Source organism: Triplophysa rosa, linkage group LG12, assembly GCF_024868665.1.
Source record: "Triplophysa rosa linkage group LG12, Trosa_1v2, whole genome shotgun sequence".
Lineage (NCBI taxonomy): Eukaryota > Metazoa > Chordata > Actinopteri > Cypriniformes > Nemacheilidae > Triplophysa > Triplophysa rosa.
The window spans coordinates 6,173,248-6,199,122 of NC_079901.1; the positions used below are offsets into that span (position 1 = coordinate 6,173,248).

The 25,875-nt window shown below is 41.3% G+C and overlaps 1 protein-coding gene across 5 annotated transcripts in view; it reads right to left on the reverse strand.

Annotated features, from left to right (window-relative positions):
* The window catches only part of cntn5 (contactin 5), a 244,619-nt gene that overhangs the window by 22,825 nt on the left and 195,919 nt on the right, over positions 1-25,875 (reverse strand). For 3 of the 5 annotated variants that reach the window (XM_057347802.1, XM_057347800.1, XM_057347801.1), the window contains 5 exons: positions 25,083-25,227; positions 17,087-17,214; positions 16,363-16,538; positions 9,256-9,376; positions 1,631-1,789 (listed from right to left, as the gene is read on the reverse strand). In XM_057347802.1, the coding sequence (XP_057203785.1) occupies positions 1,631-1,789; positions 9,256-9,376; positions 16,363-16,538; positions 17,087-17,214; positions 25,083-25,227 (729 nt within the window). The remainder of the gene's footprint in view (positions 1-1,630; positions 1,790-9,255; positions 9,377-16,362; positions 16,539-17,086; positions 17,215-25,082; positions 25,228-25,875) is intronic. The other 2 variants (XM_057347804.1, XM_057347803.1) reach the window with 1 other exon arrangement.

The following is a 25,875-nucleotide window of genomic DNA, read 5'->3' on the forward strand; positions in this document are numbered from 1 at the left end:
TTTGAATAACAGCCCATAATGGCGTGTGGTATCATTGTGCCCAAAATACAACTTTCCATTACTGTGATGTAAAAATAGACACATTATCTGACCATCCAAGAAAAAAGAGGCGTGGATGGGAAGGTTAACTTAGTAATGACCTTCAAATTAATTTGTCTGATTTCAACCAATGACATTTACAAAAACACAACAGACATTTAATCGAGGACAACTGGGCTCTGCTACATGTCCTTTTAAACAGATGGGGGCATAGGTCAGCTGGAGTCTGCATTCAAGAGACTGTTATTCGTGCTACGCTGAAGGCCAAAGGTTTGGATGGAGCCCTAATGTACCAAACAATGAGGTATCTGAAAAATGTTTGGTACGTATGGGATAATCCCTCTGGCAGGTCATCATCTGCTTCTGACAGTGACTTTGGCAAGATTACGGTTCAAATTAACCTTCTGCCCCACGATGGAAGGGGAATTGAGAAAAATTAGGCAGAAATATTTAGCAGGCATGAAGCTATTCTGCATTACTTAGTGACAAATAGCGCAGGTCATTGAGTCACTCTTAATGAGCCAAACTACACACAACTTAATTCGTTTTTATGACGTAAAGTGAGAAATATATCACAAATGGATTTGTAAAATAAAATTAAACTTTAGGCAGAAAAAACATCTGATGTACACTGATAATAAACTCACAATGGGCACATTTTCCCTGAGGTAAAAAAAAACGATCTGCAGGCGATATGAACGTAATTCATTCATTCTATAGAAGAGCAGTTTTATGAGATTTGAACTGCTGTTGTGTTTAGGAAAAGAAGCGGAAGGTCAGACTGCAGTTATTTAGATTTCTTCTAATTATGTCTTCATTATGATTGAATCATTATCACTTTTTTTTAAATCAGCAGCTAAATGCCTGTTAACCGTTTTAATTACTCGCAGACAATTTTAACTTCCAATTAACAAATGTTTGTTTTTAAAATCCTGCTCACACACATTTGTTTTGGTATATTCATAGGGACTTGCCATAGGCTTCTATTGTTTTTATACTGATGGTATTTTCTATCCCTCAACCAGAACCGTGCCTTAAACATATACTACAAAAAACAGTGCAATGCTGGCAACTATATGCCAGTACAGTGTAAAAAACAACTATAGGATTCTCTTAATTTTTGTCTCAAGTTTTTATGTAAATTTTAGTAAAATGAACTTTTAAAAAATGTGTGCAAATTTTGCGCAAATTTACACAAAATACTATGTTAATTTGACTAGTTGTTTTTTTACAGTGTAGTTTACAGTTAAATTACAGTGAAATTTAGAAAAACAGCAATTTATTGTTAAACATAAGAGTCACATTTAGTAAGCAAAACTATTTAATTTCATTAGCTAATTAATTTAAGTAGAATCAAGTGAACTTAACATTATTAACAGAATATAATTAACTATTGTATTATTACAGTCACATACTGTAAAAGTAGAGCTTTAAATAACGGTATAGGACTTACTGTAAATTAGCTGTAGAATGCTGGCAACCACAGCTGGCAGTAGTTCACCATTTTTTAGAACGCATTTTTTTACAGTCACACACGAACGCACGTGCGCGCACACACACACAGTGTTGAATATAGTATGAAGGTGATTACCGGTTTTCACTGTCTGCCAGCCCAGAGAGAAAGGGCTACGTGCCTGTACATTGTAGGTGGTGATTGGACTGTGGTTGTCAACCCCGTGGCTCCATGACAACGTCGCTGTGGTATCTGTGATCTCCTCCACAATCACCACTCCAGGAGGTCCGGGGGGTCCTGCAAACAAACACCTCGCTGTCATTTCAGCTAATCTAAAGAATCTACAGAACAACAGGAGCTACACTGTCAATGTTTCCTCATTCATTCTTCTAATTCAATTTTTCTGATGAATTATAGTCTCTATTCTACACTCAGTCACTATTACCTCACCATGAGTAGTGAACAGGTGTTGCTGATGTGTATGTGTGGGATGTGTTAATGTGATCATTTGCGATCATTTGTCTGACATCAGAAAGCTGGGGTAGCTTGAAATAAGCAGGTTTGTTTAAAAAATAAATGTGTGGCTCTTGCTTATACCCATTTTAAAGGGGTGATATGACAGGGCTAAAACTAATATTATGGTTTGTTTTAGATGTAATGCAATGTGTACACACGATTTAAGGTTAAAAAACGCTGTATTTTCCACATACCGTGCATGTTTGTATTTCCTCTTTGCCCCGCCTCCCTGAAACGCGCAGATTTTTTACAAAGCACATCGGTCTGAAAAGCGAGGTGTGCTATGATTGGCCAGTTAACCAGTGCGTAGTGATTGGTCGAATACTGCAAGCATGTGACGGAAATGTAACGCCTCTTACCATATTTGGAACATCAGGTCCCAAAGCAATTGTACTGACAGGTACGCCCACCCTGTCTGCGTATACATTTGGGCGGTCTTAGTCAAATCATACCACGAACTGACGTAGATTTGTGGGGGTGTGGTTACACGAGGCGTTTCAGGCAGGTCTGGGTGAGCATTCGCTTTAAGATAGAATGCATCTTTTGTTCCGACACTTTCATTTTTGCAATTTTACGTGTCTAATACATGCATGGGCAACTTATAACACACCAAAGACCCAGAAAAACACGTGTTTGTGCCATATGACCCCTTTAACATCCATATCAGGTCCTCTCATGAAAGGTCAGCCGAGATTCTTACATCGGTTGAAGAGCTAGATTAGTGTGTCAAAGCTGGTTTTACAAGGCTGTGAAATCAACGCTTTGTTTGTTCACAAATGCATTTACTGTATATTGACTGTATATTGAGTGTCAATGTCCTATAATAACTGTACGTTGAATGTGGCCTAAAAACAATCCTTCCTCAAATTTCAGTTCTCAAAAAATACACATTGAGAAACTCTGGGCATGTGTGTACATGTAAAATCAAGTTCACAATTGTAATCTTCAGGCAAACATACAACAGAATTTACAAAGACATTGTTAGGCATTGAAAGATTTCGGATTAGACAGATCTCTCATCAAGGATTTCACACTGACTAAAGAACGTCTTGGTTACGGATGTAACCTCGGTTCCCTGATGGAGGGAACGAGACGTTGTGTCGAACCGACAGAATGGGGTTTGTCTTGAGAACCTATCATCTTCTGAGTATTTAGAAAAGGCCAATGAAAATTGGCGAATGAAATTTGCATGCCGGGCTCCTCCCCGGATGTCCGGGTATAAGAGGGAAGCCTGAGGTCTGAGGAGCCTAAAAGCATCCTCCCCCGACCGCTGGGGTGGGCGGCCAGTGTTGTGGCATGAGGGACACAACGTCTCGTTCCCTCCATCAGGGAACCGAGGTTACATCCGTAACCAAGACGTTCCCTTTCTGTCGGTCTCTCGACGTTGTGTCGAACCGACAGAATGGGGTTCCTATGGAAAACGCCACAGCACTGAGCCGCGTCACAATCTCTGCGGAGCGACGTTGACTGGCCTGGGCGAGTCAGACGAACACGCTAGCGCGAAATTATGACCTTCCAGTGGAGAGGAAGGGGGACCCAGAGCTTTCCACAAAAAGTTGGGAAGCCCCCTAACGCCGGCCGTCACGGGCGGAGGCCTGATTCTCTAAATGGCGAGAAGCCGCCCGGCACCGTACGGGCCACTGGGTAAGCATTATTCCCCCTGGGGGAAAAACGCTGCAGAGGCCACTACCTACCGTAGGGAGGAAATAGTGGAGACACCACATGGTCTCACCATCAGGGGAGAACTCATGGGAGGAATGTGCGGACTGCAGGAGTTAACCGCAAGGTGGGAGTCCACCTGGGGAGGTCATGGGTTGCCAAGGTGGGAACCATTCATGAGGATACATCAGACGGAACAGCCCACGGAGGGGGGGTTACCACGTCTGGAGCACTAGGTCCGGTTAGAGCTATGTGGGAGATAACTCAACTGTTCCCCGGCCTAAGGGGGCAGGGCTGCTCTGCCCAGCCTGTCCCCTGGAAGGGTGCTTAGTGATGGATGGAATGCCTGTTCTTTACCCGAGGGGAAAGAAGTGAGGCGGGATCGCCACTGCTCCCCCCGGAGGGGGAAGGGCTTCCGCAGGCGTATGCCCTACCGGCTGCCGGTCCCACACCTTGCCAGGATGCGGGCTGACACCGGTTCCGCGCGTAGGTATTAGAACCTCACGGAGTTGTTAGGCATAGCCCAACCCGCAGCTCCGCAGATGTCTGCCAGAGAGGCGCCCTGAGCCAGCCACGAGGGGTGTGCCTCACCCCCAACGGGCAGGAAAAAAGATCGGTATGCCCTAACGAGGGCATCCACGATCCAGTGCGCCAGCCTCTGTTTGGAGACAGCCCTCCTGCTGACCTCCGAAACAGACAAAGAGCTGCTCAGAGCTTCTGGGCTCTGCGTGCGGTCCAAGTAGAGGCGCCGTGCGCGTACTGGACACAGCACGGATAGGTTGGGTCTTCCTCCCCGGTGGGGAGCGCCTGCAGGTTCACCACCTGGTCTCTCGGGAGAGTGGTGGGAACCTTGGGCACGTAGCCGGGGCGGGGTCTCAAGATAACGTGAGAATCCCGGCCCCGAGTTCTAGGCAATCTGTGGACACGGAGAGTGCTTGTAGATCCCCTACCCTCTTGGAGGTGAGCGCCATGCGGAAAACCGTCTTTATCAAGACTGAGAAAGAGCGGTAACCCCGAGAGGCTCGAAGGGGGCGGGGCCTCTTGAGGCCCGCCACCTAGGTCGCAAGAGGGTATGGAGCGCGGATAAGGTGGTCACCCTCTCGCGCCCCTTAGGAACCTAATGACCAGGTCGTGCTGTCCCAGAGGCTACCCAGCACTCGGGTCATGATGAGCGGCCGTAGCGGCTACATACATTCCCAGTGTGGAGGGGGAGAGGTTACTCCCCCGTCTCTTTTGAGGACGGGACAGCCCGTACCCGACCGAGCAACTCCGCGGGTCTTCTCGCCGAGAAGAGCACCAGCACGAGAAGAGGCGCCACCTACGGGCGTATAGCCGCCCAGTGGCCGAAGCCCTAGCCTGAGTGACGTCCCAACCGGACAGGGGGTGGGTCACTCAGGATCTCCTCGTCCCGTCCAGACATGGAGAAAAGGTTTTGCCTGGGATGCCGTAACGTGCCCCTTCCCCTGGGGAAGCTGTCCGCCAGGGGGAGCGGCAAGGGGGGGAGTTGTTGTCAGAGCCTCAGCTCCGAGAACCAAGTCCTGGTTAGGCCGAAGGGGCGTAACTAGTACCACTTGATGCTCCTCTTCCCTGGCCTTGCACAGGCCCTGTGCAATGAGGCTCACTGGGGGGAAGCGTACTTCCGCTTGTCCCGCGGCCAGCTGTGCGCAAGGGCATCCGTGCCGAGGGTACATCGGACAGGGAGTACCCAAGCGGACAATGGGAGGAGTTCGGGAAGGCAACAGGACCACCTGTGCCTGGCCAAACTGCCCCCAAATGAGCCGGCTGCGCGGGGAGGGAGTCGCCACTCTCCGCAAGGCGTCAACTGACGAGAGAGCACATCGGCTGTCTGGTTCAGGACGCCTGGGATGTGTGTGGCTCGCAGGGAGCTGATCACCTGCTGACTCCAGAGGAGGAGGCGTCGGGCGAGTCATGTTAGCTGCTGTGAGTGAAGAATACGCCACAGCAGCTGTGCTGTCCGACCGGACCAGCACGTGCTTCCCTGCACGAGAGGAAGTCCCTCAATGCAAGTAGCACAACCCACAACTCTAGGCCGTTGAATGCTAAACGCAGGCGGGGGCCCGTCCACCGCCCCGACACTGCTTGCCCGTTGCACACGGCACCCCTTAGGGTGTGTCGGCAGAAAAGCGTGTGACCAACGCCTGCTGCCGGTGTGCCACGCTCTCCAAGGAACTTGACTCTGCCGCCAGTGTTGGAGCGGTCGTATATGCATCGACCCGAGGGGGGGCCACCCCCACCGAGGATGTCATGAATCCCAGGAGCCTCTTGTTACAGGGGGACCGCTGACTGTCTGATCTCAGGCAGTTCAACACTGACCGGGCGCGCTAGTCCTCGCGCCCCCCCCCTGGGGGTGAGCGGGGCCGCTCGTGAGGACAGAGTCGAGTTCCATACCGAGAAAGAGGGTGCTCTGCACCGGGGAGAGCTTGCTCTTATCTCAGTTGACCAGTAGCCCCACCGATCTAGGTGCCGGAGCACCAGGTCCCCGTGTGTACACCACAGATCTCGAGAGTGTGCCCAAACTTGAGCCAGTCGTCGAGATAGTTAGTATCCGCACACCTCCTTCCCAACGGGGAAGGAGGGCGGCTTGCACGACCTTCGTAAAGACTCGTGGAGACAGGGACAGACCGAAGGGGAGGACCCTGTACTGATATGCCCGTCCCTCGAACGCGAACCGTCGGAACGGCCGATGTCGAGGGAGGATCGAGACATGAAGTACGTGTCCTAGGTCGATTGCCACGAACCAGTCCTGACGCCTGACGGATGCCAGGATGCGCTTCTGCGTGACCATCCTGAAAGGCAGCTAGTAAGGCAGAGAAAGCATTTTTTTCGATATCATCGTGGTCGCATGACGATAGATCTTCCAGGCAAAGTGTAGTTTTTTCAGCCGAATGGTATCATGATTCTGCCTCATACTGTCATGTCTTTCTTGATCTTGTGGCAGAATCATGGCAGGATCCCTTTGTTTGATGTGGCGAGAGAGATTTTGACCCTTTTGGCGTTCCATACTCTCTCTCCGGTCTCGTCTCTGTTCCCGCCCTCTCGTTTCCTCATTAGTAATTGTTAATGATTTCATGCCACGCACCTGTCCCTTCTTGATTTGCTCCCCTTTATAATGCCCTCGTGTCTATTGTCCTGTGCTCGTTCATTGTATTTGTACCTCTGTGCTTATGATTCGTATCTCACTGTGGATTACCCAAGTCAAGTCAAGTCAGTGTTTAGTTTATGTCAATTGTTGTTTAGCCTAGTGTCAGTTAGTCTACTTCCTCTTTTTCTGTTTATCCTGTTCCCTGTTTAAACCCCACCGTGGGTCTTTTGCTTTGTGTTTTTGTGTGTAAATAAACCTTGTTTTTGTTATAACCCCTTATTTGGCTGCCTGCATCTGGGTTCTTCCTCACAGCCATGATAAATGAAGCGAGTTTAGGGAAGCGGGAACTGCAATTCCCATCAACCCATGCGTGCCCATCATCCTCTGCGCTTTGCTGCCGCTACAGATCAAGTTGAGCGAAAATGGCGGATGCCACTATTGGCAAAGAAAAAGAAACGGATTTACAAATTGTGGAACCTAAAGCGAATTTTAAATCGGATGTGTGGAAGCATTTTGGTTTCCCCGTGACAAGAAACGAGAAAAGGTGATGGACAGACAAAAAACGATATGCAGACACTGCCAGACCGTGACATACAATTCGGGGAATACGACTAATATGAAGAGCCATTTGTAATAATAAATGTGATCTTTGTCAAGGTCCAGCTGGTGCAATTGTTTTATAAAAGGGAGTTTTACCCATCTTACACCTCTACAGTTATGATAAGAGGATAAATAAATCATTGTAATGTTCAGTCATTGTTTAATAAACTCTTATCACACATTTTTCCAAGTGTTAATTTTTTTTGTTTTTCTGGGCCAAAAAAGAAATAAATACCATACAGTGGCCGTCATATCGAGGTATTATTGTATCGTGAAATGTTGATACCGTTACAGCCCTATAAATTACCCTTTTCTTTGTGAAGAAAACTGCCACAGATATCATGAAATTAATCTGCAATTAGGAGATGCCACTAGTCAATGATTTAGACCGATCACAGATCACATGACCGTTCTGTATAGCGACAACAGGAAGATCATTCCTCTGTCCTCCAAGTGTGTTCCAGTGGTTTTGCTATTAACTTGTTTTCTGTGGTTGACTAATATTTTTGGAATTACGGAAACGTGAAAATAAAGCTTTGACCTGGTGGGTTCAGACATAAGAGTATACAAATAAGCAAAAACTGCATAATTAAGTTGGATGTGACTTCTATTTGCATAATAATGTATTATTATACACAATATGTTCGACACATGGACATAAAATAAAAGGTTGGAGGCTAGTAATTGTGTTTGTCCTCACGGAAATTGTGCAAGACATGTCATGCAGACAAAAGTTACGAGATGTTATGATGAAGCGTTGTTTTGCGTGGGAAGAAAGTTTCTAGTTTTCATCTGTGTGTGACCACTGCTAATGAACCGACTGTTCATTAAATACACAAGTTGCGAGTAGTTTAAAGGCAAACAACTTTTGACACTTGCAGACTTGTTTCAGCTGTATAGGATAACATAAAACAATATTTCCAATGCATTTAAACTCTGTAATGAGACATATTTTGGAACGCACCAGAATATTCAGCTGTTAACTTGATTACATCTAAATCATTCGGATATGTCTTAGACTGAATGAGGTTGGATTGTTAATGGTAGACCATCATATTTTGGGGGTTATATAAAAAATATGACCACTCATGCAGCCTTGAGCCTTTTCGACAATATCGCTGGTGGTCCGATTTTGATAAATAATTGATAATGAAGAAGCATTTACATTATCCGTAAAGTGTGCTGACCATGAAAATAGAAAGCAATGACATAATTGGCTAATATTACTTTCCCCACCCATGCAACCTTGATTGCATCATCAGGAAAGAAAACTATTTCAAAGTCCATTTAGGGGAAGTTGTGCCACTCGGCGGCCATGTTTGCAACGCCTCTAGGCAGCTATTTAAGTCATAGCAAGTCCACAGTCCTATCTACTTGAATGGTGGAAGGCAGATATTTCTAAAATCGCTGGCAAAAATCACAATTAAAGAGCATATTTCCGATCAATTATTAAACATGACATGAACTGTATCATAAATTTGGTTTGTTAAGCCTAAATTGCACAAAAAATCACCTTATTCGAGGTCGCCTCAAGCAAAGGCTGGCAAGCGCCGAGAGCGCCGCCCAAGAGAATCGTCAGTCTTTACAGATTGACGATTGGCTCGTTTTACTGGAAGGCGGGACTTCCTTCGCTAGAGCGTCGCATTCCTCGCCATTCATTGTAACGGCAGTGGCGCATCTTGTTAATATTAATATCTTTGACGACTTTCAATTTGAAAAAAAAATACGAAAACGTGTTCTTTCAAATACTGTACGGTATCAGGGACATTTACTGTATTAGTGAAGTAAAGTCAATTTTCATTTCATGTTCTTTTTAAAAGTGTTATCATCTGTCATTTGTGAAAATCGAGTTTTGTGTGGGCAGCAATTCCACTAATGTACTCACCTCTCACGAGCAGCTCGGCTTCCGCGAGCACGCTGTCTGCGCTCGTCTGTGCCCGGCAGCCGTATTTACCCGCATGCTTCAGAAGGATGCTCCGGATCATCAGGTCTGCTGTGGAAGACTGCTAAATGGAGACAAAGGGGAACGTACAAGAGAGACGTGAGGAAAAGAGAGAAATAGACAGCCATTCAGTGCTTGACACCTGAGCAATAGGCTTCTGTTACAGCCTCTATTGGCTTGTGTGGATTAAGAGATTCCTGTTCAGTTTAGGAGAACGCTTGCCATTACTTTTCCTCAATCTGCTCTTCTCTGAAAATGAGAAACGCCCCGGGTGATACTGCGAATAATTCAAGGTCTGCAGGCGGCTGTTTAGTACAGAGGCTGATTAAAATTAGAACACATGAATCAGACAGCTGGGTGCCGCACCACTGTCTGCTACAGCGCATGTGCTGTCAGAACACACACGTGTTGATTTTACGGGTCATAAATCACCCCAAAATCAAAAGAAAAATATATATTCTGCATATTTTGGCTATTTTAAGACCAATTATGCCATTTTCATGATAGTTAACTCCCCTGTAATACATTCAAATGTTTACTGCTGACTTTATTACATATATATTATTTAAATGATAAAATATTTACTGTATACATCATATTATTATTTGTTAGAATACCTTTATAAAGATTATTATTAGATTGTATTTTTGTATTATTACAGGATTATTTTCAGTCCTGTACAAACTACTTCTATTGCTCTTTAAAGTTCAGTTATTTTCCCTTCTGTGATTTAGAAAAAAAACTAAAAACAAAAATGGTCTGAAAAATCATGAAGACGAATATTCTAGTAATGCAAGCGTTCTCCGGGTCTGCTTGCTTAACAGACACATTCTGTGGTTCAGCACTGCAAGATGCGATACAAATGGGAATACTCTCATAATATATTCTGGAACATTGTAAAGCTAAAAACTACAGAAGAACAATATGCAAAAATAAATAATTCAGTTTACACATTAGTAATGCAGGTAGACACACTGTACCACCGCAAGGCTGTAATGAACTCCCCATGAACAGGCCTGAGCATTTAACAACACAATGATTCTGTACAAACCCACCGCTCACTAACACTGTACTTATTGAAAGCGTAGAAACGCTGGGACTGAATTTTGCGTCATTCAGAAATACATTTAAAATACTTTGTAAATTCCAGATTGGTTCTTAAATTCATCAGAATTTGAATTAAGGTCAGAAACAATGCGCACAACTATGATAAAAAAGGAATTATTTTGAAAGAAATGAATTTAGTGTAGAGTTAATTACCCACAAACTCTACAACATGAAAACTGTTGAGTTAAAAATGAAACAATGTCCTTAACTGAACACATCTTTGTGTCTAGATAAAGACAACACATGTTGTGTTACTTTTAACTCAACCTTTTGTCATCCCTTTTATTTATTTAACACAAAATCAACAGAAAAATATTTATAATGTGTTATAAAACATGTTAAGATTGCATATCTTTTTTGAAAGTGTCAAAATATTACGTGATATTAGCTTTAATGAACAATCAGAAAAAAATGTCTTAAATGCCAAGGTTCAAGGTTGACCAATAGTAATGATTTATCAAAGAAAATCATGAAAAAGATATGAGGAGATACGATGTTTCAGTCCGCCAGATACAATATATTTATTAATTAAATAATAATTAATGTAAAATATTAAAGTGATAGTTCACCCAAAAATGAAAGTTCTGTCATCAATAACTCACCTTCTTGTCATTTCAAACCTTTATGACTTTCTTTCTTTCGTCCGCAGAACACAAAAGAAGATATTTTGAAGAAAGTTGGTAAGCGAACAGCATCTATTGTATCGACACAAAACCAATGCAAGTGAATGGGGGCCAGTTAACAACATTCTTCAAAATATATATTTTTTGTGTTCTGCGGAAGAAAGAAAGTAACACAGGTTTAAAATGACAAAAGGTTGAGTAAACGATGACAGATTATTTTTTGGGGGGTGAACTATCACTTTAATGCAATTACAGTAATTAAATTGAAATATATATTTTCATGATATTTAGAAAGGATTTAATAACCAATTATGTTATGGGCCATGATGGAAGGATACATTACAAGTCTTCAAAACGTAGCCGAACAACTTGCAAAATGCAAACCGTAAACAGAATGCTTAAGAAGTTATCTGTCATGCCCTTTTGTAGTGTTGAACAAATGAAATTCTTCTGTTGTCTGTGCTGAATTTCAGTAAATTCCTCATCCTGTCGTTCCGTTTCAATTTCCAATGAAGCACCCTGTAAAGGGAATTTGCACAATCCTGATTGTGGCACGTCTCATTACTGTCTCCTCATGAATCGCCCCGTAGCATTTCTCATTTTTATGTTGCTACTGTAAATGACTCAATGAAAAAATCAACAATAAACATATTTTCTAAGCTTGATAATCATTTAATTTGACATAAATGTTCAAACTCAACGACCCAGACAGCCATTTAGCTGTTCTGACAACCAGCAATTAAACCCTAATCTACATTCACTTAAACCCAGACTAACTTTGCCTATATCGTCACGCACATGATATGACAATGAGCATTTAACAGTGACAGTTTCAAGTGCTGTTGCGAAGGGAGTGTTTTCAGCCGAAGGGAGGAATTAAATATGCCCATAATCTGATATTGAGATGGCACAATTTGGTTTGAACTTAATTGTGTGAGCCAGAGGAGGGATCCAATCATATTAGGAGGAGTTTGCTAAATGCCAGCAGAGAAGAGAGGAGACGACTCCTGGTAGTCAGGCCAGCAAGTTTAAGTTACAGTTAAAACAAACTTAATGAACACTACAAAAGTCCTGCAAAGTTTACTAGTTGATCAGCATTTCAAGTCTGGACCACATTGTCACTTACATTCTTCTTATAACACGCTGATCCAGGCAGCTGAAAATGGAGTGCTACATATATACACTATGTATAGGATGTGTTAGAAACACACATAGTGTCGATAATCTGCGCACTATTTCGGGTGTTAATGTCTGATTAAAAGACTTTAAAAAGACAGAGTTTAACTTTGCTACTCACACAACCGAGGAGAATGGTGTCTGCAATCACCAGGTTACTTAGTTTTTCTTTTGCCTTATATATTGAAAGAATAGTGGAGAGTGAGTGGACGGGAGAGAGGGGAGCAGGAGTCGGGAAAGGACCACAGACCGGGACACGAACTGGGGTCGCCTAATGTGCCGCTGCACAACAGGTTTGTTTTTATATGATAAAGGTGTGTTAATGTTAGATTGGATTTAACTCAGAACAATGAAGAAAATCATGTTTACTAGCTACTGGGTGTCTCAAATATAACACCATCAAAAGGAAGTCACAGCTTTCCAGATCAATCCATTGAATAGTTCTTCATCAGAAGTGCTACCTGGGAACTTGAAAACATTAGTTTTTTTGATAAAAAATGACAACACCTGGGGCCTCATTTCTAAAACGTGTGTACGCACAGATTTGATCGTAAAGCGTACGGAAAAATCCACAGCAACGCTCATATATATAAAAAAACGGTCTTAGACGTGGAAAAGTGCTTAGCGCCATGTCAGGGTCTGAGCAGATGTACGCACTTTTGCTTTTCCGAGTGCTGCAGGTTTTTGGAAATATAAGTCATTCTTGCCACTCGTAAAGGATTTGGACGATGACAGGAGCTCTTTTATATATCAATGACAATAGACATTGTTAAAAGGCGGAGATCTCAAACTGTTAGCTGTGCGCAATTTCACGATCCTTTATAGATTTCACATCTGATAGAGAGCCGTACACGCATTTGCTGTGCGTACGTTCGTTCTATGAATCACACGTACGCACTTTGAGAAATGATCGTAAAATCAAATTTAGGACGATTTCTACGCAACACTTATGAATGAGGCCCTGGCCTCCTTGAAACTGCGCAAATTCAACCAATCAAATTGAAAACAAAGTTTTGCCATCTTTTAGTTACAGTACGCATCAGACTCTGGAAAGAACTGACATTTGTGAAAGGACTGTGGACGTGTCACACGGGGATGAATACAGTCCTGAATGCCATATTCTTAGAAATACTGTATTTTAAGTTATTCTTAAACTTATTTAAAATAAACTTATTCTAAGTTATATTTGCTCATTTTTCAGGATCTTTTACGCTTCTTCACTGTATTTGTTTGCTCTGGAATAATACAACCAGTAGCTTTGGAACAGAAAATCAAAGCAATCTAAAAGCACAACAAACATCTGAGCGTGTGCAATCACTTCATCGGTGGGTTTTGTGGCGGCAGAATGCCTGTTGATTCTCTCTAATCATGGAGACTTGTGACTCCAGCAGGGCTGCTTCTCCTCTGAGACTCTGATAAACATGACGGTGTGATTCACAGTGGGTCTTTCATCATGATGACATGCAGACCCGGCTGACCTTTCGCTGGATTGATTCTCACACGAGGTAAAGCAGGATTTGGTGCAATGTGGCATGCCTAAAATAAGTAACTATGACTCCATCTGTTCAGAAGCAACAGATTGAAGAAAGAGTTATGAGTCTTTTATCAACAGTTATGAGGGCAGTCGAATATTGGTGCGAAACACAGAGCAGTATAACCCCAAAAACAAATGTACTTATATCGAAATTTCGGTCTGTAAAGTTTTTTTATGTTATGGATAATTGCTGACATAATGTTAATTTTGTTAATATTATAAAGTGTTTTCCTTTAAAAAAAACTTCCAACTTCTAATAATCAGGTGTACAGCAATAATTAAAGGGGTCATATGACACGGCTGAAATGAATATTATCGTTTGTTTTAGATGTGATGCAAAGTGTATACACGATTTAAGGTTCACAAACGCTGTATTTTCCACATACCGTGCATGTTTGTATCTCCTCTTTGCTCATTGCTCTGAGAAGCGAGGTGTGCTATGATTGGCCAGTTAACCAGTGCGTAGTGATTGGTCGAATACTGCAAGCGTGTGACGGAAATGTAACGTCTCTTCCCATATTTGAAACATCAGGCTCCAACGCAATTGTACTGACAGGTACGCCCACCTTACTTGCGTTTACATTTGGGCGGTCCTAGTCAAATCATACCACGAACTGACGTAGATTTGTGGGGGTGTGGTTACACGAGGCGTTTCAGGCAGGTCTGGGTGATCATTCGCTTTTAGATAGAATGCATCTTTTGTTCAGACACTTTAATTTTTGCAATTTTACGTTTCTAATACATGCATGGGCAACTTATAACACACCAAAGACAACGAAAAACAGGTATTCGCGCCATATGACCCCTTTAACAAAACAGTATGTATAATATTTTCTTGTACCAATTTACTATTGATATTTCAGTGTAATAATTGAAATTAGCTAAAACTGACCGATACCGATACACCACAGATATTGTATAGCCATTTTTATTATGAATCTCTTTTACTAAGTTATTATTATTGTTAGGTGCTTTTAATATCAGTTTAGCATTGATTTAATGTTGTTAATCTACAAAATTAAAACCGATACATTACCGATATATCTGTGGTTTTCTTGTATACCACAGATATACAGTACACTCTAAGAATGCTGGGTGATTTTAGTTGTCAATTAACCTATTGTTGGGTTAATTTAAACCCCACAGCTAGGTTAGTCTCTATTTGACCCCATGCTGGGTTGAAAATAACCTAGTATTTTAGACCACGTTTACACAATGTAAAAAAGAAAAGTATTTCCTTTGCGTTTTTAAAAAGTTTCATGTACATACGACAGCGTTATCAAATCGATCTGCATTTACATGGATCTGGGAAAACGAATAAAAATGCTGTATTATGCATGCGAGGCCAGTGGACGGCGATGTTGCGCTGTAGAGAAACACTACGTGCCTGCACACATAAGCACACCGTGTTTTAAGCTAAAAGCGCTTTTAATACACTTTGTCGGTGTGTGTGTGCGTTTATAGTTTGTGTATATAAATGCTATGTCTCCGCTGGTCATAGTGGTGCAGTAAATCTACTTCATGCTGGAGAAATGAAGTATGTCACAAAGCACAAACAAATCCGCCATTATTGTTTTGGGAATACTCGCGCATGCCTACAGGCTGAACACGTAATACGGATGCGTATGACTTCATTGTTTTTTTTAAACGCGGCCTTCAGAGTTTATACGTAAGGGATAATGTACAGGTGTGAAAATGCAAAAAATAAGCCCCTTCAGTGTGATAAAAGACCCTCCGCTTAGCGTGGGGTCCTGATCACACTGTCGGGGCTTATTTCTGCGATAACAACCGGCTGCTTGTACATTATCCCGCTAATTACACTGCTATTTGGCACATGAGAAAAAACTGGACATGAAATGTGAATTTGAAATATTTTATTAGCTCATTTTTACCGAATGCAGACCTTTCCGCGAGGAAGGCAAGAAACGTTTTAAGGCAAGAAACGACGTTCAAATGTCACGAACAGGCAATTTGGTTGAATCATTTGTAAATATAATGTCATATACAGGTATGTTATTAAAAGACATATTTATATTTAATTTGTCAAAAAAACCTGTCAAAATGATTTGCTGCATCCGGGTTATCGTGAGTTATTCGTTTTGAGGGGTTGTTATCTGGGAATCACGAACCTGCAAATGTCGCGACTGGCCAATCAGAATCAAGCATTCCAACGAGCCGTGTAATAAGGAGCCGGTAACGCGGTCATTTTCAGAAACTTGTACTTTGAGACCCGTTTTCAAAAGTTTGCATTTTCAGTCCCCCAAAACATCGTTGTCGTGTAACTGAACAGCCAAAACGCATAAAAAGTTTTCCGTTTTTAGTTGAAAACGGTCTCGTGTAAACGGCCTCTTAGAGTGGATGTAGGTTTTTACGAAAAAAGAATGACCTTTTCATAATATTGGTCTAACATCAGTTTATATCTGTTAATCTACAAATTTGAAACTGATACATTACCGATACATTAGTGATTTTGATGTATCGTGGATCCCTTGAAAACATCACAAATACCAAACAGATCACCACCATACAGACACAATCGGTTCATTGTCACCTTGGACAACACCAGCGGAAGGTCGGACAGACACAGCTGTAGTGAAGAAAGTCTCTTACTGTTTGAATATACTCAAAGTGACCGCCCTCATGCTGAGCGTTAAGCGGCTGGTTATTGAGCAGCCAGAAGAAAGACACCTCCAGGGAGGGGTCATGGGTGACCTTACAGCTGAGCACCACACTCTCTCCCACCGTAACCTCCACCCGGACGGGGCTCAACTCCACCCGCATGGGCTCTGCAACAAGAACGGGCACCTGTCATCAGCGCAGTTTGCGCGTCACAAACTCTGAAGAAAGTCAATGAAAAAAATAAAATCCTTGCATTCAGCCTACACGTGTAATGAAATTATGCTGCGTTTATTGAGAACAGAAGGGAAAGTGTGAAAAAGAGGCTTATTAGCGTGTTTCTCACATATTTATCTTTCATTATGTCAGATGTTAATAAACAGAACATGTCGAGCAGCAGAACGACGCATTTAATTCATTCTGGTATTTCATCTGCTCTTACGCACCAGCATCAAAGAACAACAATAAGAGAACATACTTCAGACTATGAGATTATTGTCGAAGATGAAACGCAAATCGATCCTTTGTAGTATTATCAGTGTATGTAACTAAGAGAAAGTTGCTTTGCATTAATACTGAGAATGGCCGTAAAAACCTTGTTCATGCCCGACCAGCTGCATTGAACTATTCTCTCATCCGGCTCAAGCCGGTACTGTAGGGCTCTGTTTGGTTTTGTGTGGTTAACCACGAGCTGAGGAAAGTAACGTGGATCTCTTACCTTTCACCAGCAGCACCGTCATTAACTCGGCGGATCCGAACTGGTTTTCAGCCCGACACACGTAGTTTCCCTCATCTGTGCGACTGGAGTTAATGATGCGCAGGGTGTTGTTGCGAAGCAACATGATTCTGAAAAAAAAGAAGGGGGATAATTCATCTGCCAGAGGACATATTTACTCACCACTTCAGAGGGTGAAAATAAACAGATTTGCCTAAATAAACAAAACGACTGCAACAGCTAATGACACATGTCAAAATCTTTTCATGATAACACATCACTTTTACTAACAATATCAGTAATTTCGATGTGTTCTATGTGTTAGTATAGATAACATTCTGTAATCAATGTGTTTCAAACATCAAACAATAGATGAAATATAAAACAAGCCTCAACAAGTGTATATTTTCCATACGCATGAGCTGACTCAAAGTGCCATTAAAGTAGCTTTAAAACTTAAAAAAAACGGACAAAAACCAGGGCTAATGACACAATGTTAAGTGTTGTCCTTCGTTTCCATTTACCATTTCGATTGAAAGATAACACTGTCAATAACGTCATTTAAATTGTTAACGGACTGATAGGAATCTTAGTTAGGATTAGCAAAGTGATGCTATCTAAATACAATAGCTGTTAAAGGGCCAGTTCACCCACAAATTACAATTCTGTCATCATTTATTTCATTCACCTTCTTGTCATTTTAAATCTGTATGAAAACAAAGAGACATTTTAAATAAAGTTGGTATTGTATTGTATGGACACAAAACCAATTCAAGTGAATGGGGTGCCCTTCGGTGTTGGGTTGCCGACATCCTTCAAAATATCTTCTTTTGTGTTCTGTGGAAGACAAAAAGTGCACCGGACAAGATGACTTCCACACACATGAGGGTTTTCGGACACACGTCTTGGTTTATTGTGTAAATGTTTATGAACTTTCCATTGTTCGCTGAACTGTTGCATAAAAGTAAAATCACACTTCTGATATGCGACCACTACGCATGCGTATTTGACTTTATTAAAGCATAAGACTGGACAGAGAAAGTTGGCGATTTTAATGACACTGAGTCTGATTAATATACTTCCCCAAGTACACAGCACGTCAAACCGGCATAATCTGCATTTTCTTCATTTGAGAGGAAGTCAAGATGAGATATACTCCTAATGACATTTCATTCTTTCACAAACCAAGAGAGAGCAGGAAGGCAAATTGAATTGAACGGAGATAAGTCGAGTCTAGCTTTTATCTTATCGCTCTCTCTCATTCACTGCTCTGAGAACAGTTTCAGAGAGCAGCTCTATGCCGGCCTCATATGATGAATTAACTTCAAACAAAGACAGAATTCATTTCTTGTCTGAGGTCCGAGGAAACACAATGAAGGGGTTTTAATCACTGAATGAGTCTCGCTCCAAAGAGAACTGAAGCATATGAGAAACAAGGTCTCGGTTTTATTAGCGCTCTTAACAAGCCATCCCCTGAAATGTCATTAAATGAGTTAATTATGTGTTTCTGTATGTTATCCAACATATAAAAACATAAAAAAGGAAGACAGTTGAAAATTGCCTTTGCATTCACACCTTTTTTGGCCTATAGTTGAGGTTTTCCAAAGGAATAATTTCCCCATCGACATTCATATTCCTCCACAGATGTTTTTTTAACCTGTGCTTTGATTGGCAGAAGTATGACGATGAATATTTACAAAGCGATCACTTTATTAAGATTCAATTTCTGCCTTAAACTAACAGTCGTGAAGGAAGCCGTCTCTCCTATTAATTTGCCTGGTGATGTTCGGCTTTCATATCTACTGCATTAGACATCCTGATCTGGCAGCCGCTGATGAGAATTGACAGACAGAAACTCACAATGGCGTGACAAAGTGTAACCCGTACATGGAAAATTCATAAGGAGGCATCAAGCCGGGAGACGTTTCCTCAAGTAGCACGGAAACCGGCACTTGCCAAGGATGCAGGAGCGAGGAAGGCCGTGCGGTGAAGACCGGTGGGGAGCAATGCGCCAACAATCCTCACACAAGGTCACACATTAGAAATATTTCAGACCATTTAGTGCAAAGTCCTAACTCCAACAAACAAATATGAGAAACACAAGCAATTTGTATCTTGTACAAGAACGACGACCTTGTAGAACAACAGAAAATGACGTTAAAGAATGTAATCGCATGGATGTTGACTGATTTTTCGTTTTCCTATGGTTTCTTTCCATGTTTCTGTGTGAAAAGACCAAGTGGTTGCCGTTACTTTCGAACTAATGGGATTAATACGTTCATTTAGAATACAAAACCCTTGAACATTAGTGGAAATCCATGTTAATTACAAACCTTCATTAACTCGCCACAGCTGTCAATGTCAGATAAACGCAGGGCAGCTTCGATCCCGCCCCGGCGCCTCACACAACTGAACTTCTCTTCATCCAGAGACGCCTTTCTGGACAGCTAATGTCAGAAAATCCTTCTTCTAAAGCCGCCAGTGTCCGGAGCTGGGGCCGGAGTGCGAATTTCATTTAGTTTGTTTCAACAAACGTTGACTGAAAATCCATTTAAACTATTCAGCCTAAGTGGAAAATGAACAAATCCATTTTCACTAAAAAATGCCGTGCACTGGTTTAATAAGCAAAACTACTAATGAGATTTTTAGCTTGATCATTTATGCTAAACTGTATCTCGATGCACGTTTCCGTCTAACAGTATCAGTAACGTTGACAAAATCGGATTATTACTGGTGTTTTCAGCACATTTGTGAAATAGTTGTGTTACTTTACTAGGTGATCTGACTGAAATGATCATAACTGAAGCAATAAGATGAACATTTTATCACTTTTTTAGTTGTTCAAAACTTGATGACCATGAAATTAATTTTTGTTTTATGCGTGATAGCAGGTGACGATACATCCCAGCTAACACAGTACGTTCTGACGACGTCTCCAGTTCGTCTTCATTTGGTCACCGCGACATTACTTTGTGACCACGTTCTGAGGACGTCTTGGCAACATTCCATTTCCTAGAATTTTTGCTTAATTTTTGCTTGACGTTCCAGAAACGTCCTTGCCGCGTCCTCAAATAACGTCGTGAATGAATCCCATGGAGAAGGTTGTAGCGACGTGATGTACTGGTCTTCAGATAACCTAGACACTGGTCATTTGATTAATGAATCTGGTCATTTCTGTTTATTATGTTATCGTATGGAAAATTTATGATCAGAGTAAAATCTGTTATCTGTTAATCCTCTTATGTCAAGACGAATGCTTTAAATCCGACTTCTGACAGCTATTAAACAGGAGTTTAATTCAATACCACAATTACAACTATTTATTTTGTGCGCGCATCTGATATGTTTGCGTACGTGCCTTCTCTGTTCTGAAAAGAGCTCTCGCATCATTTAAACGTTAACGGCCATTTCTTTTTACCTCACTGCCTGATATTACTTTAGCGGTTTATTAATATTCTTTCTTTACTTTATACCTTACAGATGTGAGAGTAAACACATATTTTAGTGATTTTCGATTGATTTGGTGCATTTAAGTGAGTGAGATTAAAGAAGCTTTTGATTGTTGTTTCTAAAAACGGACAACCTGCTAAACTTATAATGTTAAGCTTAAACATCATTTTTATTCATCTCTGTCAAAAAATCTCTGCTTTAAATCCTCTATACTGTATTGAAGTCTTTGATTATTAATGTCATGTTTTACAGTGTAAATAAAATATCTGATTGTGATGTACAGTGCTGTGTTGAGTTTTATACTTATACTGTGCTTTATACATATTTGAATAGAGAATTACTCCAATTATGCATAAAATTGAATAACGCACAGATTAAATCACAAATTAATTGAATCCTCCATGTGAGGGATGATAATTGTTTAAATTAAATAAAAAAAAGATTTTAACAATGTGACTGTTTGGTCGTTAGGACGTGCTCATATTTGGAACGTCGCTGCGATGAATATGGTACGTTCCAGGTATGTCTTCAGGAGGTAATCAACATGTCCCAACAACGTCCAATGTTACGTCGTCACGACGAATATGGGAATCACAAAGTTAAGTCACTGGAACGTTATTATGGTACGTCGTGGAAACGAATATGGTCTAGTCCAGGTACGTCGTCACAACGTAACTGGTGTTAGCTGGGATTGACTTCATTAGAGGTTGAGAGCATAACGACTCGTTACTTATCAGAATGGATATTCAAATAATACCTCTTTCCTGTTCAATTCCGGTCCAAATTCTGGTCTAAATTCCAATTACAATCAAAAGCTTTATGTAGTATCGCAGAGATACGTATTTTTTTATGCTAACCCCAGAAGCGATTTAGCATTTTAGCACTTTCGGTTCCATCGCCCCAAAGTCAAAAGTTTTTAATGTTGTTTGGGTCAAATGCCTGAAATAACATCTGTGTTTAGCAAAACCTCAAAATATTCTCACGTTTGAATCTACATAAAACACACCAGTTATAACCTGCTCTTAATTTTTTAAAGCTTTATTGTGTCTTAAAAACGGCAGTTGCTAACAAGTTGCTAAAAGCGACTACATTCTGTGGTGGGTACGTTCGACGTCATTGCGCATTTAAATCTCACAAATAATGCAACATGAGCACAAATCTCTAAAAACGTGGATGGGGATTCATTCACTTAGTAATTACTTACGGAGAAGGCGTTTTTAATAAAGTTTTTAAAAGTTGTTGGAGGCTTGATATTGAGCGACCGTAGTGTAGTCTGTTTATAGCATCATGTTAGCTTTTTACTTTTTGCGATTGCATTTCGGCCTCAAAAGTAACAAATGTTGTTCATTTGAAAAGATTATCTTGATAGACTAAACGTTTAAGTGTGATAAACCTTTGTTAATCACAGATCTTATATTTTGCCTATGAGAAAAGTGCATAGGCTTTTGGGAACCAGTGAGGCGCTAACTTCCGGGTTTGCCTACAAACATACGTCATCTCTGCGGTCCTCTAATTTGTCATTCCTTTAAGCAATGAACTTTCATTATCACAAGACTGTAAGCACGATTGTGGATTATTCTATGACATTATTTGACTTTACCCCGCGTAAGGATAAGAATGTAAAATAAGCTGCAATTTTATTTTTCAGACAGAGATGGCGACAGAGAGGCCAACGTTACAGATTGCATCTTTCATTTCACAAAAATGTCAAGACTACAAAATAAAACAAAACACCATTCTCCCGAATGGGAAAATGCCCTTTTACTCCGAGACGAAGATGTAGCATCACACAAAGCATAGAAAAGGCAGCAGGCAAATAAAGAAGTATATCTGCCCTTGCAATGTCATAAAAGCAGAAAATACAATAAATTGCTCGGCTCTGACAAATTTGCCGCATGATATGTCAGCTCACACAAGCTCAAAGTCCATTCATCACCTTGTTACCTGAAGAACGAAGCATTCTCGGGCTGGTCAAGTCTCTCATCTATCAGTAGTCACTATCTATAAACAAACATCTATCATGCAGCAGACAGCATCATTCCAAATGTGATGAGAGCACTGCTTTAAAAGCGATTCCATCTCACGAACCGCTGCTCTGACCTCAAGAGCGCTTTCTAGTAAATCTACTATATCTCTTACAGCGGGGCGTGCAGCTTTGGGAAGGGCAAACAGCATCTGAATGCTGGTTACACCACTGCTTTTGAATTATTGATTCGAGAGAATGGAACTATAGCTTGATAAGCAGTAGGAAGTGTGGAAGGGTGTCAAGGTGAAAACGGGCTTTGTGCTGCGTCTGGACATTTTTAACGTCGCTCGGCGGTCCGGGCCGAGACCGGGGCGGTTGCATGTTATGGCCGGTCTGGGGCCATTGGGCTAGCGAAGCCATTTTGCAGGACAATTTTAAAAGAGCACAAATCCCAGCGGCTATTTCTCAGAATAAATTGCCTGCTTTGCAACAGCTCCACCGTCAGCAAAAAGAGCCAGTAAATAATTCCACGACGTCCACTTGCAACCCAGCCCGGCCTGTGATAAATATGTGGCAAACTGGGGACTGTGGGTCTCTGGTACCTGTTAGTTGGGGTGTGTGTGGGTGAACGCAGGTGTGTGTGTCCATATGTGTGTAAGGCAAGGTTTTTATTAATAAGCACAGCAGTATATTCATGTTATTTTGGTGGTTGTATGCTTTACAGCTTTTTTAAGAACAGTAGTAGGGTCTTGGTGACCTTGTTTTTACCCCAGCAGGAGTGAGTTGCTTAATGAAAGGCAATAAAAAGTGTGCATGTTATTACAAAAATCTGGGTGATCATGGAAAGGTTATGAATTAGGGCAAAATTATACCGGCTAAAATGTCAGCGTTGGTTTTGAACATGCATATTCACTTAGAATTTTAAAAGAATGTGTGCAAAACTGGACAACACTGAATTTGTTTGTCACACTCACAAACAACATGCTTCTTTTGGTTCTTTTTTGCGGGAAAACAAACAATAATTAATAAATAAATATATGACCATGTAGATATAGAAATTATTTTTGTGACATCAAATATTATTCTTTAATTTGATCAATATTTGAAAATATTTAATTCAGTAGCTTAGTTTCATGGCTATGGGATTGTAATCAAATTTAACACTAATAATGATATAATGATAATGCACGTCCACTTGTGTTTTTTCCTGACAGTTAAAAAATATATAAAAAAGAAACAGTAAAAAGAATATTTTAGCAGAATTAAAGCATTGCCTTTGATACACTGTAAAGAAATCACCAATTTCAGCTGCCTTCAATTTTTAAGTTAAATAAAATTAGCTTTATGAGTCAATTGAACTTAATTACATTTTCAAGCGCTATTTCAATTTTAACCTATTGTACCATGGGAAATGAGCGATACATGCCATCTGTTTAAGAAAACCACTCTTGATCATATTTGTTCGTACAGACAAAAGTCTGTGGCTGAGAGTCTGCTCTTAATAATGACCCGTAGCCGACGGTGCTCGACGGGGGTTGATAATTTCAGATGTGTCTCTCCTGATGATTGACAGATTGACTCCATCAAGAATCTGTTCAGCAGCTAGCGCTCATTTTTAAAAAGATGCATAAAAGAATGGTTATAGAGGTTGAGTTATTGGCAAAAAGGGCATGGAAATCTCGAGCAGGCTATATTTTAATAATAATGAGCTCTATCAGGTAACATGCACATGACCGAACAATAAAGCACATGGTAAATGAACTCGCATGGTTAAACCCTGCTGTCTGCTCTAATGCCTATATTTTAAAATATCTTCCCATCACCTTTGAAATCTACTTCTTACACTTTAAAAAAGGCAAGAGAGTGAAATGTCCTTAATAAATGCAGAAGGAAGAATAAAAGACAAGAGTGCATTTCAATTCAGCAAACAAGTGCATATCGTGTCAAGTGCAACTGAAGGTTGGCTTGGCAACATCTTAAAGGTGCCTCAAGTCACGTTTTCCATGAATAGCTTTATTTACTTAATTTATGTAAATAAAAAAATAAGAGTATTTATAGGCATATGTACGATACTAAGACGTAAAAATGTCCAGTAGAAAAAGCTTTGCGTGCTGCCGTGTTGAGATCACATGACCAGCTGGAAAGAACTAATCAGTAACACCAACAATTTTCAGACACTTTTAGTTGTTAGCATAATAAAGCACACACATATATTCACACATATGCATACGCAACAATAATAATAAGACCTAAAAACATAATACGCATCAATCACAATGCAACCTTGCAGAGCGAACCAGCCTCCTAACTGTGAGCGCAAACAAACCTGTCACGACAACAGAACGCAACCCAGCGTGAGACCCATAATCAGTGGACAACAACATCGATTAAAGCTCCCGTCCACACAGATTCATGTAAATCTATGCGTGTTTATAAGCATTTTTAATTGGAATCCAATAAAAACACCGACCCCTAGGATCGGCCTGTCACCGCTTCACAGAGAAACCTGACAATTGTTGCACTTTCATGCAAAACACGTAAGGTCAGAGAGGTCACGATGCCTCTGCTTGGGCAGAGACTCACCTTCGGCTCGGTTGGACTCTCCTGTCGTTTTTCTTCCATGTAATTCTTGATTTGGGTGACGCACGCGGCCGGCACTCCAGAGAGACGTCTCTTCCCACGGTGGCGATGAGTCGGACAGGATTGGTGCTGAACATTGGTGCTGACGCTGTTTGGAAATACACACACATTGTGCCAGCATGAGACTAAAAACACACGTATAAACATGGTACAAAACAACACAAAGTTTAATTTGTTATATGCAAATGAAGAAATTTCACACTCGATCACTTAATGTAATTTAGCTAGCTAGCTAGCTTGCTAACCCTTCCCTGTTGAAAAACAGCATATGCTGGTTTGTGTTGGATAAGCTGGTCATGTGCTGGTTTAAGCTGGTCATGTGCTGGTCCTTAGCTGGTCTTTAGCTTGTTTAAGATGGTCAAACCAGCATCAAAACATACCTAACCCAGCGCATGCAGGTTTTTTCAACAGGGTTGACATACTATAGACATCATGTGACACCATTTGTCTTGGCCCACGACAGCAGCAGAAGAATAAACAAGGGCTTTATTAATAAAATAAGTATTGTGTCCTCAGAGCAGGTGATATGATACACCGCAGGGAGATTTTTAGGATAAAAAGAATGACGGCGCTGCAGTCGCTGAGAGTGATGTGTCCATAATTATTAGCTTTATTGTTATGCACAGTTGTCCAACAGAAGTAAAACATTCCCAGGCTAAAGTGTAAAAAATTCAGCCCTTGACAAGCACATTTGAAGATAATTACTGTTAAATGTCTCATCTGTCTGCAGGGAGGC